The 19,070-nt window shown below is 41.0% G+C and overlaps 1 protein-coding gene and 1 pseudogene across 2 annotated transcripts in view; both read left to right on the top strand.

The window, feature by feature from the left end:
* DCP1A (decapping mRNA 1A) overlaps positions 1 to 19,070 on the top strand; it is a 57,548-nt gene that overhangs the window by 20,227 nt on the left and 18,251 nt on the right. For both annotated transcript variants that reach the window (XM_002918986.4, XM_034658473.1), the window contains 3 exons: positions 8,402 to 8,468; positions 13,662 to 13,800; positions 18,019 to 18,132. In XM_002918986.4, the coding sequence (XP_002919032.2) occupies positions 8,402 to 8,468; positions 13,662 to 13,800; positions 18,019 to 18,132 (320 nt within the window). The remainder of the gene's footprint in view (positions 1 to 8,401; positions 8,469 to 13,661; positions 13,801 to 18,018; positions 18,133 to 19,070) is intronic.
* LOC105237504 lies at positions 1,605 to 8,393 on the top strand (annotated as a pseudogene).

Raw genomic sequence — 19,070 nt, 5'->3', positions numbered from 1 at the left:
CACTGAAAACTTTAAGACATAATGAAAGAAATTGAAGGAAACACAAATAAATGAAAAAATATTCCATGCTCCTGGATTGGAAGAATTAATGTTGTTATAATGTCCGTACTACCTAAAGCAATCTACAGATTGAGTGCAATTCATATCAAAATTGCCATGACATTTTTCACAGAAATAAAATGAACTGTCCTAAAATTTGTATGGAACTGCAAAAGATCCCCTCAAAGCGTACTTGAGAAAGAAGAAAAAAGCTAGAGGGATCACATTCTCAGATTTCAAGATATACTACAGAACTTTAGTAGCCAAAACAGTATGGTACTGGCACAAAAATAGACACATAGATCAATGGAACAGAATAGAATTCCTAGCAATAAACTCACACATATATGGTCAAATTAATTTACAACAAGGGAGCCAAGAATATACCATGGGGAAGAGACAGTCTCTTCAATTAATGGTGTTGGGGAAACTGGGCAGCTACATGCACAAGAATGAAAATGGGCTACTACCTTAAATCATACACAAAAATAAATTCAAAATAGATTAAAGACTTGAATGTAGGACCTGATACCGTGAAACTCCTAGAGGAAAACATAGGTAGTGAGCTCCTGGACATTGGTTTTGGCAATAATTTTTTGGATTTGATGCCAAAAGCAAAAGTAGCAAAAGCAAAAATAAACAAGTGAGACTATATCAAACTAAAAAGCTTCTGCACAACAGAGGAAGCCATCAACAAAATGAAAAGGCAACCTACCAAATGGGAGATAATGTTTGCCAGTCATATATCTAATATGGGGCTAATATCCAAATTATATAAAGAACTCATACAACTCAATGACATGCAATAACAAAAGAACAAATAATCTGATTTGAAGTGGGCAGAGGTTCTGAATAGACATTTTTCTAAAGAAGACATACAGACGGCCAAGAGGTACAGGAAAAGATGCTCAGCATCACTAATATCAGGGAAATACAAATTAAAACCACAATGAGATACCACCTCATATACATCAGAATGGCTGTTATCAAAAAGACAAGAAAGAACAAGTGTTGGTGACAATGTGGGGAAAAGTAAACCCTTGTGCACTGTTGCTGGGACTGTAAATTTTTGCATCCACTATGGACAACAATATGGAGCTTCCTCAAAAAATTAAAAATGGAACCACCATATGATCTGGCAATTCCACTTATGGGTATTTATCTGAAAAAAAAAAATGAAAACACTCATTCAAAAAGATAAATGCACCCCATGTTTATTGTAGCATTATTTACAACAGGCAGAATATGGATACACCTAAGAGTCCATCAGTGGATGAATGGATAAAGAAAATGTATATATACAGAGTGGAATATCATGCAGCCATAAAAAAAGAATGAGCTCTTAACTTTTGCAACAACATGGATGGACCTTTAGGGCATTATGCTGAATGAAATAAAGAGAAAGAGATAAATGCTTTATGATTTCACTTATATGTGAAATTTTTTTTAAGATGGATTTATTTATTGGGGGGGGGCGGTTAGGGAGAGGGAGAGAGAATCCTTAGACTCGGCACTGAGCACGGAGCCCAACACAGGACTCCATCCCACAACGCTGAGATGACGACCTGAGCTGAAACCAAGAGTCAGACACTTAACCAACTGTGCCACCCACGTGCCCCAATATATGTGGAATCTTTAAGCAAAAAATTTAAAAAAAAAAAAAAAACAAGCTCATGGATAGGGAGAACAGATTTATGGTTGTCTGGGTTGTGGGGAGGAGAGGTAAAATGGGTGGAGGGGAGTCAAAAGGTACAAATTTCCAGTTACGGAATGAGTAAGTCATGGGGATGTGATGTACAGCATGGTCACTATAGTTAATACCATATTGCATATTTGAAAGTAGCTAAGAGTGGATCTTGAAAGTTCTCATCACAAGAGAAAATAATTTTGTAACTATGTATGGTGATGGGTGTTAACTGGATTTACTATGGTGATCATTTTACAATACATACAAATAACAAATCTTTACACCATACACCTGAGACTAAAATGTTATGTCAGTTATACCTCAATTTTAAAAAAGCTTCTAACTGGCTTTCTCAATGTATATTAATATATCAATACATATCAATGTATGTTGATAGAGTTCAAATAATAGTTATGAAAAGGATCTTTAAAGTTTCTTGTTGTTGTTGTTTTTTAATTTATTTGAGAGAGAGAGCATGAGCAGGGAGAGGAACAGGGAGAGGGACAAGCAGGCTCCCCACCAAGCAGGGAGCCCAATGCGGGGCTTGATCCCATGACTCTGGGATCATTACCCAAGCCAAAGCAGATGCTTAACCAACTGAGCACACAAGCGCCTCTATTTAAAGTTTCTTGTTCTAGCATTATATTTCCTATATTCTCTTATCCTTTTATTGTATGATTTGTAACTTGATTATTTATACCCTTTTATGTGTTAACTTGAGTCTTCAAGCATAATTGAAGCTCATTAACTTTTTGTTTCTATAAAAAATTTTATGTTATTTCATGTAATGAGGCAGTGCCTGTGTGATGTCAAGACTACTGGCCTAGGAATGGGAATACCTGAGTTCTAGTTACAGTTCTAAGACTTTTTTCCCTCTGATTATTAAGCCACTTAGTGTTTCCATGAAAATGCATAATGAGACTTCTCATCCAAACAAGATGGCATAGATTTGTCTCTCCTTGCTTCTCATTGTTAAATATAACTATAAAAACCCAGAAATAACACAAAAGACAATTAGGAGAACTCTGAAAGGTAGGAAGAGGAAAACCCAGAACTGGCAAAACAACACAACAGCAGGGTCGTAAAACTTCTCACCCAACAGAAGAAGGGGACCCCAGTCTGGTGTTTGTTGACTTCCAACCTCTCATCACAAGGCAGATCAGATAGGCGTATTCCCCTCCTGGATCGAGTGGGAGTCCTGCCAACAGTATCAGGTGAGCCCAGGAAGGATTAGAAGCCCTACTGACAATAAGTGGCCACCAAGGGAATCCTTTCCCTTCCTTCCGTGAAGGGGAGGTGTAGGGGTTGAGGAGGAGTGAGGACTCACATCACCAACGTAGCCTGAGAAGCAGTCTTCATCTGTGAAGGTTAGAGGCTCCCTTCTCCAGGAGAAGCACACCAGGTGGCCTAGCCAGGGAGAATTCCTCCCACCCCTTCAAGTGACACTGGCTGAGAGCCTACTAAATTCTCACTTCAAGAAATTTTAAAAAGAAGAGCAAAATAAGCTCAAAGCATATATACTTCTGTATAGAAGTAAGGAAAGAATAAAAATGAGAGCAGAAGAAATCAATGATGTTGAAAATATGAAAACAAAAATTAATGAAACAAAAAGCTAAGTTTTTTAAATTTTAAAAAAGGTCAATAAAATTGTAAACCTTTAGCAATACTAACAAAAATAAGAAGACACAAAGTACCAGTATCAGGAATAGAATAGTGGATATCACTATAGATTCTCCAGACACCAAAAGGATAATAAGCTAATGCCATGAACAACTTTACACTCAAACTTGATAACTGAGAAGAAATGGACCTTGAAAACCCAAACTACAAAACTCAGCCAAGATAAAATAGATGACATGAATAATCCTTTAGCCACTGAAGAAATTGAATTAATAATTTAAAAGAAAAAGAAATCTCTAGGCCCAGATGGTTTTACTGGAGAATTCAAAGAAGAATTAACACTAATTTTACAGTTTCTTCCAGAAAACAGCCAAGGAGGGAACAGTTGTCAACTGATTTTACAAAGCCAGTATTACTCAGATACCCAAACAAGGCAAAGACAGTACAAAAAAAAAGAAAACCACAAAGCAGTGTCTCATGAACTAGTTAAAAAAGTCCTCAACCAAATAGTAGCAAACCCATCAATATAGAGAAAAGAAATATAAGTGATGCCCAAATGGGTTTTATTTCAGATCTGCAAAGGTGGTTCAGTGTTGAAAATCAGTCGGTTTAATCCACCATATCAACAGACTGAATATGAAATAGGCTTTGATGCAGGAAAAAAATCATGTCCATTCATGATAAAAATTCTCAAGTTAGGAATAGAAGTGAACTGTGTCATCTTGATAAAGGGCATCTACAACAGACTTACAGCCAACATTATATTTCTAGTGAAAGACTGAACGTTTTCCCTGTAAGATTGAGATCAAGGCAAGGATGTCCACAGTCAACACTGCTATGCAGCACAGCACTGAAAGTTCTAACCATTGCAGTAAGGCAAGAAAGGAAAATAGGCCTCCCTATTGGAATAGAAAGGGGAAAGAAAGAAATAATAAAAGTGTTATTCACAAATAAGAGGACCATCTAGGTACAAATTCCTAGAACTAATAAATGAGTTTGGTGTAAGGTATAAGGATACAAGATCAACACTCAAAAATCAGTCACAATTAAAAACGACCGTTTAGGGCTGCCTGGCTGGCTCAGTCAGAAGAGCATGTGACTCTTGATCTCGGGGTTGTGAGTTTGAGCCACGCAGTGAGTGTACAGGTTACTGAAAAAAAAAAAATAAACGTTTTTTAAAAAACCCTACCATCTATAATCCTTACAAAGAAAATTAAGTACTTAGGCATAAAGTTAACAAAACCTGTATAGGATTTGTGTGCTGAAAATTACAAAATACTGATGAAAGAAATAAAAAAAAAACCTAAATGAATGGAGAAATAGACTGTACTTGTGTATTGAAGGACTCCACATAGTACAAATTCACCTATTTCCAAATTGGTCTGTGGGTTTAAAGCACTTTCTATCAAAATACCAGCAAAGATTTTTGTAGGCATAAACGAACTTACTCTAAAATTTATATAGAAAGGCTTAGGCCCTAGAAGCTAAAACAATTTGGAAAAGCTGCTTAAAGTCGGGGGAATTATTCTACCCAATATTAAGGCCTACTATATAGCAGCAGTAATCAAGACAGTGTGGTATTGGTGGAAGCATAAGTGCATGAATAAATAGGATAAAATAAATCTGGAAATAAACCCACACAAAAATGCCCAACTGCTATTTGACAAAGGTACAAAAGATTCCTCAATAAGAGAGGAGAGCAGGCGCCCCTGGGTGACACAGTCGGTTGAGCATCTGACTCTTGGTTTCAGCTCAGGTCCTGATCTCAGGGTGAGATTGAGCCCTGAGTCGGGCTCAGTCAGGCTCCTTTAGGAGTCTGCTAAAGTTTCTCTCCCTCTAAAATAAATATTTTTTAAAAAAAGAGAAGAGAGCATTTTCAGCAAATAATACTGGAACAGTTGGACCAAAAAAAAAAAAAAAGGGACCTTAACTTAAATGTTTTTATACAAAAATTAAAGTCGATCACTGACTGAAGTGTAAAACTATGGATCTTTTAGGAAAAATCATAGGAGAAAATTTTGGAACAAGGCGTCCATCGGCAAAAAATTCATCGACTTGACACCAAAAGCACAATCCATAAAAGGAAAAATTGATAAATTGGACCTTGTCAAAATTAAAAAAACTTTTGCTCTTGAGGGACCTTATTAAGAGGACGAAAAACAAGCTACAGACAGGGAGAAAATATTCTCAAAACACATATCCAACAAAGGACTAGTATCTTGAATATAAAAAGAACTTATACAATTCAGCAGTAAAAAAAAAAATCAGTTAGGGGGTGGCATCGGTTGATTGGGCGCCAGACTCTTGGTTTCGACTCAAGCAGTGATCTCAGGGTCATGGAAGTGAGCCTCACACCAGGCTTCTCAGCACAGAGTCTGCTTCACATCCTCTCTCCCTCTCCTTCTGCCCTTCTCACTTGTGCTTTCTCTTTCAAGCATTTTAAAATATAAAATATTTTTTAAATATTTTTAAAAAATCAGAAGGGGCAAAAGACATGAGCAGACATTTGACTAAATAGAATATATGGATGACAAAGAAGCCTATGAAAAGATGTTCAGCATTTTTAGCTATTAGGGAGATACAAACTAAAACCACCATGAGATGCCACTATACACCTATCAGAATGGGGGAAGTTAAAAATAGAACAACAAATGCTGGCAAGGATGCAGAGAAATCGATTGCTCATATGTTGCTGGTAGGAATATAAACTAGCACAGACACTCTGGGGAACAGGTTAAGAGTTTCTTATTAAACTGAACGTGCAACAGCTGTGACTCCGTAATTGTACTTTGGGGCATTTAGCCCAGAGAGGAAAACTTGTGTTCACACAAAAACCTTCGCATGAACATTTATAGGTGCTTTATTTGTAATAGCCAAAAACTGGAAACACACCACATACCCTCTAGTGGATAAATGGTTGACAGGTACATCCTATACTACTCAGCAAAAAAGAAAAAGAAAAAAAAAAAAGGTGAGGGCATGGGGGAATGAACTATTGATGCAAGTAGCAACTTGGATGAATAGCCAGAGAATTATGTTGAATTGGAAAAGTCAATCTCCTAAAGTTGCATACTGTATGATTCCATTTATAGTATATAACATTCTTGAAATACAATGTTAAAGAAATGGAGAACAGATTAGTGTGTTTGCTAGGGGTCGAGATGGGAGAGGGACCAAGGGAGGAGGGTGTGACTATAAAAGGGCACCAGGGTTCCTTGTGGCCAGGGAAATGTTCTGGATCTTGACGGTATCAATGTCGGAAGCCTGGCTATGATACATTACAACTTTACAGAAAGGTACCATTGGAAGAAACAAAGGGCACACGTATTCTGTGTTCATGTTTTATAATTGTGTGTGAAGCTACAATTATTTCAAAATTAAAAGTTTAGCTCTTTTCCTTCGGGGTGCCACCGAAGATCCTGGTGTCACCATGGGCCATCACGAGACCCAGTGTGACCAGCATTGTAAGAACAAGCCGTATCCAAAGTCTCACTTCCATAGAGGTGTCCCTAATGCCAAGATCTAGATCTTTGACCTGAGGCAAAAGAAGTCAGAAGTGGATGAGTACCTACTATGTGGCCACATGATATCAGATGAATAAGAATATGAGTAGCTCTCCTCTGAAGCCGTGGAGGCTGCCCATATTTGTGCCAACAAGTACATGGTGAAAAGCTGCAGCAAAGATGGTGTCACATCTCAGTGCGGCTCTACCCCTTCCACGTCATCCGTATCAAGATACTGTCCTGTGCTGGGGTTGAGGGGCTCCAGACAGATTTGCACAGTGCCTTTGAAAAGGCCCAGGGCACAGTGGCCAAGGTCCACATTGGCCAAGTCATCATGTCCATCCTTACCAAGTTGCAGAGCAGGGAGCATGTGATTAAGGCCATTACAAAGGGCCAAGTTCAAGTTCCCTGGCCACCGGAAGATCCACATATCCAAGAAGTAGGGCTTTGCTAAGTTTAATGCGGACGAATCTGAAGACATGATGGCTGAACAGCAGCTCATCCCAGACGGCTCTGGGTCAGAAAAATCCCCAGTAGTGGCCTCTTAGACAAATGGCAGCCTCTGCACTCATGAGAACCGGCAGTCCCCCCTCCTTATTCACGCCCACCAATAAATCATACTTCGTGTGTTTAAAAAAAAATTAAAAAGTTTAAAAAAACGTCCTATTCATACCTGCATTTCCTACACCAGTCATCGTAAGTAGGAAGGAAGGTACAACCTGGGCCAGGCTATCTGTGAGTGTCATGATGGGTGCACGTGGTAGCAGTGAGCCCTGGCTATCCTTGTGTTTATTTTGACTTTAGTGTTCAGTATTTCTACTCCACCTTATTCAAAAACTATTTGCAGTCATTTTTAGTCTTGTTATCTTCAATAATAATAAAGTTCATTTACCTGTTTACCAAATATCTTTTGAAGGTTTTCTTAGTGTTGATCACACCATCCATGCTGGGAATGAAAAAGGAAAAGAAGTGTGACAGACTGAGCCCAGCCCCAGCACTTCCAGTTCCTGGGTGAATAGTGTTGGTCATGCACTGGGTCTGGAGCTGGTGGCTGTTTTGACTGGAACTACTGATTCCGTATTTCAAGCTTCAAGAGACTGGTAGAGGTTCTGGTGTTTGGTCAGCTGATGGGTGCACTTAGTTTTCAATAACTGAGACACTTTTTTTTTTTCCGCATTTTGCTATCCATTTGGAATGCATCTTAAAATCAATGTTGATTCTTAGTTTAACTGGCAGTGTTTCTCTTTCTTGATAATATGTAAAATAATGGTGCTGTGTACACTTAGTGGCTCCTTAGGCTCCGTGAGATCTAGTAATCGTGTCTAAAAACAAACTTTTCAGTTTTCACCTGGATATTTTACCTATCCTAATTTTATTAATAATTTTATTAAACAGTTTAGGGGAGAGGCTTTTTTTTCTTTAGAGGAACTCCTAACAGTTTGAGGGTTTATGGTAAATTCTGTGACGTTCATGGTAATTTATGTGGTACTTACATACACCCATATGTTGAAAACTCATTTCCCCTCATCTTTTTTCTTCTTTGTTTTTCAAGTGTCAATATACAGCATCTGGTTTTATGACAAGAATGACTGTCACCGCATAGCCAAACTCATGGCCGAGTAAGTATTTGTATCACAACATAAATTCAATTAGTGATATATGAGAGATGAAGAAATGACTTTCCCCCTTCTCTTTGTTACTGAATCTACTAACTCATTTATTTCTACCCTGATTTCCTGCTTATTGTCAAAAATTTGTAAGAGGCAGAAAAAGCTTAAAGAACTCTAGGATCATCTGTGATCCTACTACCCCATTGTTGGTGTTTTAGTCTGTTTCCTTCTAGTCCCTTTCTTTATTTGTACGTTAGGTTGGGATGTGTGTGGTTGTTTTTTTACAAAAATAGGATCACCCTGTACCTCCTACTTTTCACATCCTTTTTCCAGGACACTGAAGAGTCCTCTGTAACATTTGTAATGACTGCATTTTATCCAGTCCTGCAGACAAATCATAACTGAAGCAGAGCCTTGTTGTTAAATATGTGCTTAGGGCTGTCAGACTGCCCAACTCCAGAGGAGACCGTCCACACCCGGGGCACAGCCTTCCCACCACCTGCAGGGGCTTTACTAAGGGCTTTTACTTCAGGCTCCCTCCAGGTTTCCGCTCCAGTGGTGCCACATTCAGTAGCCGATAGAGAGCTCCTGCACACGCTTCCCTGAAGCGAACTTCGATTTGACACCGATTCTAGGTTTAGTAGTCCCCAGTTCAGCACTGGGTTGTGTTCCAGTTAGATGTTTTGTATGTTGGAATCTTGGAATTGGGAGAGTAATTTCATTGAATTAATGTTCTGAAGGGGGGCTCCCTGTGCTTTCTCCAGCTAGCCCGTGGGAGCCCGCCCTCTTCTGGCTTACTGGTGTTGCTGGTCTGGATTCTGGGAGCCCAGGACACCGTGGTGCTGACGGGGCCCATGGTGCCACACAGCTCTGGGCAGAGTGCTGCAGCGGGCAGTGTGTGCTGGCTTGCCTGTGTTTCCTTTGCACGGTTTTTGCCTGAATCTCCTGAGAGATGTGGAGCCCCCTCTGTAAAACCAAAATTCCCTTTGCTCTCCTGCAAGGGTTTTATCCACATCTTGGGAAGAAAACAGTCTTCATTTTTTAAGAAACAGGCCAGTTTTACACTAATTTCTGTAAACGTGTAAGTAAATAATTAACTGCCAAACCTCAGTTCCAGGTATTTTTGCATTTTAGAAGAAGCACACATGGCTAAGGCTAGGTTTTAATCCAGGATGGCTCACAGGTCCTGATGGGATGTTGGTCAGCCTCCTGCTTTGTTTGCTTCGGCTGTGAGCTCAGAGGGGAGGCTGTGTTCATTACCCTGGGCACACACCCCTGCAGACATTGTTCCAAATGAACTTGGATCACTCAGGCTTGAAAACGTGAACCACGCTTTCTTTTTACAACACCTTTTCTCTGGAAATTAATTAATTAAAACCACTGTCTTACAAAGGCATTTGCTTACTTGAGGACTACTTTTTTGTAGTTTTGAAAGTTACAGCAAAGGCACTTTACGTCTAACTACTTAGATGACACAGATTTGCTGATTCTTGGTTATCCTGAAATCTAGAATATTTTCCTTAACTACCTAAACTTTAGAATGTATTAATATATAGAGGCGCCTGGGTGGTTCGGTCGTTAAGCGTCTGCCTTCGCCTCAGGGCATGATCCCAGGGTCCTGGGATCCCAGCTCCGCTATGAGCCTGCTTCTTCCTCTCCCACTCCCCCTGCTTGTGTTCCCTCTCTCGCTGGCTGTCTCTCTTTCTGTCAAATAAATAAATAATCTTAAAAAAAAAAAGAATATATTAATATATAGATTTGTCTCCTGCAGATGAGAGCTTTTGGGCCCCAAGTGAGAAATCTGTCTCTTTTAGCTTTAATGGCTATTTACAGGAAACCATTTTGAGCTTTTTTTCTAAACTATCAGGGCCAATGGTGCCCCTCTTACTTCAGATGGTAAATGAGGCAGAAGACTGAAGGCCTATCTGAAAATAATGTATGGAACCCAAAAATAGGGTGAGGGAGTAGAAACAGCAGAAGGGAAAAGAAGAGCCTTCAGGTTCTTTCATGAGAAATGCCCAAAAGCACATTTGCTTACGCTTCCAGCTGGTTTCACTAGACACAGGGGAGGTACTGGAAGTGATTAGAGAGTGCCCTCACGAAACTGTTGATAATGAGTTTTAAGTGTCTGGCCTATTTATGGCCGAAGAGAATACCTTATATGTTAACATTAACTTTGTGATAAATGGTGTTCTGGTCACCAAAGATAAAAAAAGACTACTTTATCTTTCCTTGCTCTGACTTTGCCTGTGTACAGCCTCTATTTGCCACATAATTCAGATTATCATCTCTGCTAACCAGAAATCCAGGTAAAATTCTTTCTGGCATATTGTGTATCCCAATAACTGCCTGTCAGTGGCCATCCTGTTATATCACTCTTTCAACAGCTGCAGTATAATAAAAATGCTCCAAGTTAAAGAAATTGATTTATTCCAAAAGATGTTTATAAAAACTGAGAAGCTATGTGGGAGAGCAAGCAAACTTCTAGACCTGTACCATATCCGAATTTGGAAATCCTCTCTGATCAGTGGCTAAGTTGAAAATCCACTAAACTGGGGAAATGCTGACTCTCTGGAGATAAAGAGGAAATCTACTCTGCCAGAAACTTTTCGTAACAATAAACACTTGTTTAAATGGTTGCCTACATAGACTATGAAATTTGGAGAATTCATGGAAGTGAGCTTTATTCCTGATTTTACAGATAGGCTTGGGGCATATTTGAGAGGAGGGCGAGAGTTAAGGGTGTTCCTCACGGAGTTTGAACTGGAAGAGGCCTTAACAGAGTCCAAGCATCATTCTTGTCCCTTCCATGACATCTGGACAGCTTCTGCTTGCAGCAGTGGTGAGCTTTGTAAGGTGGCCTGTTCCACGGCTGAGCGGTGGTGACTACTAGAAATGTTCTGCTCTTTGGGGGCGCCTGGCTGGCTCAGTGAGTAGAGCATGCAACTCTTGATCTCGGGGCCAGGAGTTCAGGCCCCATGTAAAGCTTACTTTAGAGAGAGAGAGAGAGCGAGGAAGGGAGGGAAGGAGGGAGGGAGGAAGGAAGGAAGGAAGGAAGGAAGGCAGGAAAGGAAAGGAAAGGAAAGGAAAGGGAAGGAAGAGAAAGAAAAAGGAGGAAAGGAAGGAAAGGAAACAGAGAAAGGAAAGGAAAGAAATGTTCTTTTGAATCAAAATCACAGATCCAGTCCAGGTCAGGGGAGAGAGGAATACCAGCCTGGGCAAGCCAGGCAGCATGGCAGGAGGTAGGACAAAGAGGCTGCATGACCAGAGTCCTCAGTAAAGGTGGATTCAGGCTGGTGCAGTCTGTAACTAAGTGTAAATACAAATCACTTGAAATCGCGTTCTTTTTTTCTCCTGATTATTAAAGAAGCACCTGTTAATTGTGGAAAATGAAGAAAAGTGCAAAAAAGGAAAGTGAAATTGCTTGTGACCCACCGTCAAGAAATAACCGATATGTTTCTCTGGGTTTTTTTTTCTTTGCAACAGGCCTCACAGCTGTGACAATACAATCTTTCTTTCCCAGTATGGATATAAAAGAAACAATATTGATTCTAATTGTTCTGATCCTCATATCATATACCAGTCTTTTTTCAGTCTACTGTAAAGTTGATGATTGTACATTCATTTTAGAAATAATCATCCCAGGGGCGCCTGGGTGGCTCAGTCTGCTAAGTGTCTGACTCTTGATTTCTGCTCAGATCATGACCTCACAGGCTCCTGGTAGTGAGCCCTGCGTTGGGCTCCACACTCAGCAGGGAGTCTGCTTGAGATTCCCTCTTTCCCTCTGCCCCCCCCCCACTTTCTCTCTAGAATGAATAAATCTTAATTTAAAAAAAAAACTAGGGGCACCTGGGTGGCTCAGTCAGTTAAGCATCTGCCTTCAGTCAGGTCATGATCCCAGGGTCCTGGATTGAACCCTGCATCAGGCTCCTGCTCAGCAGGGAGCCTGCTTCTCCCTCTCCTTCTGTAGTTTGCCCTGCTTGTGCTCTCTCACTCTCTGTCAAATAAATAAATAAAATCTTTTTTAAAAAAATCAGTCATCCTATTCAGAGCTGTAAGAATCTAGATAGAGAAATGACAACATTATCTTAAAGCAGGATTTTCCCAAACAAATCCCGCCTTGGGAAAAGATTCTATGGTCAAATAAATTTGGGAAAATTTATAAGCCCACCCTTCTTGGAGAATCATAATACATTTTAGCATGTTAAAAACTCAGAATGATTCTGCTGTTTAAAAAAAAAAAAGGGTGGGGTCTGTTTAATGTTGTTTAACCCAGTGTTTTCAGATACAAGAACTATTCATAGACATTAATGGGAGCTCCTAGGCAGGCTGTCTTAAAGCGGTGAACAGACACTGAGCAGCCTATTCTTGTCCTACTCCTGTTATTCAAACAAACAAACCTTTTGCTATTAAGTTATTTTATTACCTATCCTTATAACTGTCCAGAAGGTTCTCAGGTCATATGGTTACCAAGCTAGTTCTGTGCCCATAATAACCTGTGGCAGATAAGCCTATTCATTGCAGCTGGGATTAAAATCTTAAATGAATCTTAAAAAGAAGACGTCAACCCCATCAGTGGCATTCTTAACCCTCAACTTTTCTTTACATATTTTGAAGTGCAGAATTAGCCTAAGCACCAATGAGATTAAAGAGCATTGCCACAATCACCCTGACCTCAGCCACCTTCTCAGCGATTTCTAAGGAGAGAATAAGGGAAACCTTTTAAGATTCCATCTAAGGCCTCTCTCCTCAGGAAGGTTCTCTCTCTCTCTCCCCACTAGTCTGCGTTGGTACAAACTGCGCACGCTGGATTGCTCAGCTATGCAGCCTGCCTTTGTCTTGCTGGCCATGTGCATTTGAAAATGTACTTTACCTGGTAGTTTGACTGAGTCTGAGATACTTCGAAAAAGAGAATGAAAAATAATATAGTTAAAAAACTTATCTGCTGCCACCAACTCTAGAAAAGAATTCTGTACTTGTGTCCTACCAGTGAGACACGTCAGTCAGCATCACTGTGCATGAGCTGGTGAAGCAGTTAGTCACGTATTCCCGGGATGAGGTAACCGAGGCCCTTGCATTTGTATTGGGAGGACAGTGTATCCTACGACATTCTTCCCGTATCCGCAGAAGACGAGCACCAGGAGAGTTCATGGGTCAGACTGTCTAAAGAAGTCTTTCTGAAACCTGGTTCTCTTCCACTAGTGTTGTAGAAGAGGAGACACGGCGATCCCAGCAAGCCGCTCGGGACAAGCAGAGTCCCAGCCAGGCTAACGGCTGCAGTGACCACAGGCCCATTGACATCCTGGAGATGCTCAGCAGAGCCAAGGACGAATATGAGAGGGTAAGATGCCGACTGGGAGGACCGTGAGGGGAGGAGAGGCCTGTGGAAGACTCATGCGCTCGGGAAGTGACCTTGAGGCCAGCAGGGATAATTAGTCCAAAAAGGAAGTGTGTCTTCCTGTTTTTACCCTGAAAGACAGGGCAAGAAATTTGCTTATCTCAGAGTCCTTGACTTGGCATGAAAATGGGAATGCTCTTTTTCTGTTCCTGTAAAATTACAGTGGGAGAAAATGGTTTCAGGGTGCAGAGGTTAGCCTGCAGTAGGTAGTTGCGAAAAAGCTTCTTGCCTGTTGTTCACCCCTGCAGTCTCTGTGAGGGCTTAGGAATGTATGCAGTCTGATCATTTGCACCTGCTGATGCTAAAGGGTATATTTATGGTCTGTAATTGGTGGTAGGGTCACAGCCTTTAATAAGCAGCATTTGGATTTTACCCACATGTGAAGCTTTTCTAGAATTCTTTTTTTCTCTTTTGTGTATTAGTTTAAAAGTTAAATGATAACATTTTCTCCCCGAGATTGAATGAAATGGAAGTTGCAGTGCATTTGTTAATTTGTTTAATACACATTTAGGAACTGTCTACTGTGAGTCAACTAGTGGATATTTCTTCAGTGGTCTTCAAACCATGTGGCTTTGGAACTGTCCTGGCTTTTCACTTGACATGGGCACTTCAGAGCCCCACGCTTTCTGGGAGCAAGACTGAAGGTTCCCGCTGCTGTACTTTGTCTCAGTGGAATTGTAATTGTCACCTTACTCTTTACTCATATTTGATTAAGTACTTTCTTTCATTTTTTGTGTAATCCTCACACCACCCAAAAGTTTAAGGACAAGGTATGAAAAGCACTCTCCGATGTGTTTCCCGAACGGTTCTGCTCTAACACTAGCCTCTACGTAGTTAGCAAGTGATCCTTAAGGAGAGGTTCCGGTTGGTCAAGTGAGTTAAGGAAACATTGTTTACATGGCTCCTCCTCCCCCATCCTCTTAAAGCTTTGCAGTGCTCAAGACTCTGATTGATCCTGTAATAATTCCCAGGTTGATTTAACCACAGGAGCATTTTTCTCATATTTCCCCTTAGCATCTCAAGAATCTGGAGTTCAGGAAACAAACTTTGGACACAGTGCTCCAGAAGGTAGTTTCCTCTAACTAAGGAAGTCATATTTAGACACCAAAGGAAGTCGTACTTCTAGAGTCCGTGAGAAGTTTCAAGTTATACCAAATTCGTCAGTGTCTCACAGAGAATAAGGAGGAATTTCTGGATCGGTGAAAATTATTATAGGAAAAGCAGCCATCTCTATAGGAGATTCATTGATTCTTAGGAAACTGGATGAGAATAAATTTTAAGAATCATTTTTTGTACTTTTAGGTCACCTTATATTCCCCCAGATCTGCTCATACCCTTAATGAGATCTGGATTGTACGTAGATGCCTTGTTCAGTTTTTATAAAGGCCTTTCTGTGTTCTGATAACAGGTAACTAATAAACCCAGGGCTCTGTCACACATGCGTAGTGATGATGGGGTCATGGTGGTGCTCACGGGACAGAAAGTGTAGGGGCTGTCGTCCACCAGAGCTGGTGCTCCAGGAGGCGGCCTGGCTTACTCCTCAGGCTGAGTAGCGAGTGGCTGCAAAGTGAAAGCAGGAACAGAAGCTTAGTTTTTGTACACAAGCAGGCAATCTGAAAATCTGACCTGATTTCTAGTTAATACATTGTGAAAGTAAGAATATGGAGAGCACAGTAAGTAACTGCTGTAAAGAAGATGTTCCCACGGTGTGGAATAAATAAAACGATGTCTGAAACGAAAAACCTTTGGGAACTTAGTAAAATCTTTGGTCCTTACTTTATAATGTGTTCTTTCTGTTTTTGAACACTATCTGTCCATAGGCGGAGCTTCCTGAAAGAACAGTTTTGTTTCTTGTCTGCACTTGCCTGTCATCTAACCAAATGGACCTGGGCTGAGCAGTGACCCATGACCTCCTATCTCGGTGTTTGCACGGGTGCTCTCAGCTGCCGCGTGGTTCCAGATGGCTCCTCTGTTTATCTTTAGGTAGAAAAGTAGACTGACAGAGACCAGGGCAGGGGTACAAACCACACCTCAGCAATGGGATGTACTCCCAATCCTAAATCTCCCCCACCCACTGGGTGTCATATAATGAATGAAATTCCAGACTTTGGGGTAAAGGATTTATAATAGAAACTGCTTGGCAATAAGAACTGTCTGTATGAAACATTTTCTCCCTGAGTCCTATCATTTGTTTTAACCAACTTGCCTTTCAGTTGCTCCTTGCTAGGCTGCTTCTAGCCGCAGGATGTAATCCTCGAGTGTTGTAGGGATTGTTTGTATTTTATATTTAAAGATTAGAAGAAAAAGACATAATCCCACCACCTAGATATAATCACTGATAATACTTCATGATGCATCCTTCCAAAATTATGTATAAATATACCCCAGTGTGTGTGGTACTTCTCTCTACACCAGTTTTATTAACTGGTTTTAAAAGTCACTTTTATTGACTCTTCTGTAACCAGTTTTTTTTCCCCAAAGAGCAATATCTTTATGACAGTAGCTGTTCATCTCACAGGGAGTCCCTGTGAGATTTCTTATGGTAGAATGCAAAGTCTTTGAAAAAGAACAGTCATATTAATAGCTGTATATTTTTCCTTCTGTGCCTTACATAAACAGTTCGCTGTTTTTTTCTAATTCTCTTAACTCAGAAATATATCCTGTAGCTAAGTCTTCATGTTCAGCATTTTCTCTTAAGATAAATTACTTGAAATAGAATTCGTAGATCAAAGGATTTTGACATTTTTAAGGTTTTTACCAAATATTGTAAAATTACCCTCAGGAAAGTTTGTCTGTGATTGTCCACTTCGCCCAATCCATACAAAGACTAGTGGGTCATCAGCAAACAAACTCAGAGGAAACCTTCCAAGAATGGCCCTACACGTGTATAACAAAATGTCGGAAGTTCTGGAGACCTTTTAAAGCATAACCCATCGTGTAGCTGATGTTGAGTTAAGTATAGGAGGCTCAACTGCCCCCAAAACCTCATGGGCCAGGGAGTGCGTGCAGTGAGTCAGGGTGGACCCAACGTGGACAGAGCCTGACCCCGCATCAGAGGGCCACTTGCAGCTCAGCTCCAGCCGGTTGTTGCCAAGGTATCCAGCATCTCTCTGAAAATAACAGGCTGGGATTTTTATGTGCAAACTCTCAATTTAAAAAATGTTTCTGGGGCACCTGGGTGGCATCAGGGTGTGATCCCAGCGTTATGGGATCGAGCCCCACATCAGGCTCCTCTGCTATGAGCCTGCTTCTTCCTCTCCCACTCCCCCTGCTTGTGTTCCCTCTCTCGCTGGCTGTCTCTATCTCTGTCGAATAAATAAATAAAATCTTTTAAAAAAAAATAAAAATAAAAATGTTTCTGAACATTTTATACCTTCTGTTCTAGGAACTTGTTGCGAACAGTATTTTGAGCTTGTCTCTGATACAGTTTAAGTCCAGGCATTCTCCAGAATGTGTAGTACAGGTTGATGGTGGTGTTGCCTAAAGAGGTGGAGAATAAGATATTTCATAAGCAGGTGAAATAGTTGAGGGGGGTTAAGAGGTACCGACTGCCAGTTGGAAAACGAGTGAGTCACGGGGATGATCGGTAGTGCACGGGGGTAGTGCTTGTGTGCTGTAGTGACTGAACGGTGGCCACACTTTCCCTCGCAGGCACCGTGTGATGTGTACAGTTGCCTACTACTTCAGTAGTAGGTGTTTTTAAAAAGATATTTCATAAGCTTTCCCAGGCTCTTTCGCCTCTATGTAAATGGAGAACAGGGAGTAAAAGATGTTCTGAAATAAGGATTAAGTCATTTGAATAGAAAAAAGGCCTCTTAGTCATTCTTTTAACACTGGAGTGCCTAACACTGTGCTGCTAAAAAAAAAGAAAAAGGAAAAAAAACCTAAAAAAAAAAGAGGACTAGATGGACGTGGAATTATAAATTTTAGAAACTGAAGTTGTGTTTGGGCTGTCTGATCCAGCATCGAGTGAGCGTTGTCTGCGTCCAGGCAGACACCACAAACAGTTGAGAACACTCAAGAGACCAGATCTTTTTTAAAAAGCCCCGAACTTCAGTCCAGGGACACGTTAATTTTGATAGCGTAGTACATATGATGTTTTGCTAAGCAAATAATAGTCAGCAAACTTTTCACATGATCTACTTTTCCTTTTAATTTCAGAATCAGATGGGCGACTCCAATATCTCCAGCCCTGGGTTACAGCCAAGTACTCAGCTCTCCAATCTGGGAAGCACCGAGACTCTAGAAGAGACGCCATCGGGGTCACAAGATAAGGTTTGTACAGCTAAAGCCCTGGCTTCGTCCAGGGTAACAAAACACAGAATAGTATTTTGTAAGGATAACAGAGTTGTCATTTCTCCGTCAAGGTGCATACATACAGAAAGCGAATGCTAACGTCCACTCCTGTTGTTGGCTCTGTCTTCCCATCCGGATTTTGCGGGAGCCGCCATCCGCGCTGGCTGTAGAGTTTTTGCCCTTGCCACCCCCTTCCCTCTTCACCCAACAGCCAGAGTAACCCTGATTCAGCATAAGGTAGATATAGCTTTCCTCTGCTTAAAACTTTCCAGTGGTGCCCAGCTCACTCGAATCAAAGCCGAGGTCATGCCCATGGTCCACCAGGCCCGACCTGCTCTGGCCCCCACCCCCCACCCCTGCCTCATCTTTTCTCTCACTGCCTTGCTTACTTGGCCCCAGCCTCCCTGCCGTTTCAAGGCCTTTCCGAAAATGTGCCAGACCCACCCCTGCCTCAGGGCAGGCCTTTGCACTTGTTCCCTTTGCATGAAATGCTTTGCTCCCAGATACGGTTTGCTCCCTTTCTTCTTTCACGGTTCAAGTGTCCTCCATACAGGTGAGGCCTTGTCTGGTCACCCTGTTTGAAGTAACAGTCCTTCCTTACCCCTGTCCTGCTCTGTTTTATTTTCACCCTACGGCTTCACCAGCTAACGTGGTTTGTGATTTTTTTTTTTTACTGGGCACACTGTGTCTCCTCCCCACCTAAGTTTTGTCTGCCTTGTTCATTGCCATATTCTCAGCACCTTCATCTGTAAATATTTGTTGACTGAATCCGTTTTCTTTATAGCTGATGGCTTGATAAATGAACAGATACCAAGTATAAAGCCCATAGTTTTTTTTGTTTTGTTTTGTTTTTTTTAAGATTTTATTATTTATTCGACAGAGATAGAGACAGCCAGTGAGAGAGGGAACACAAGCAG

The sequence above is a fragment of the Ailuropoda melanoleuca genome, chromosome 4, assembly GCF_002007445.2.
Source record: "Ailuropoda melanoleuca isolate Jingjing chromosome 4, ASM200744v2, whole genome shotgun sequence".
NCBI lineage: Eukaryota > Metazoa > Chordata > Mammalia > Carnivora > Ursidae > Ailuropoda > Ailuropoda melanoleuca.
The sequence above is the reverse complement of the archived record's forward strand: the minus strand, read 5'-3'. Positions and strand labels throughout refer to the sequence as shown.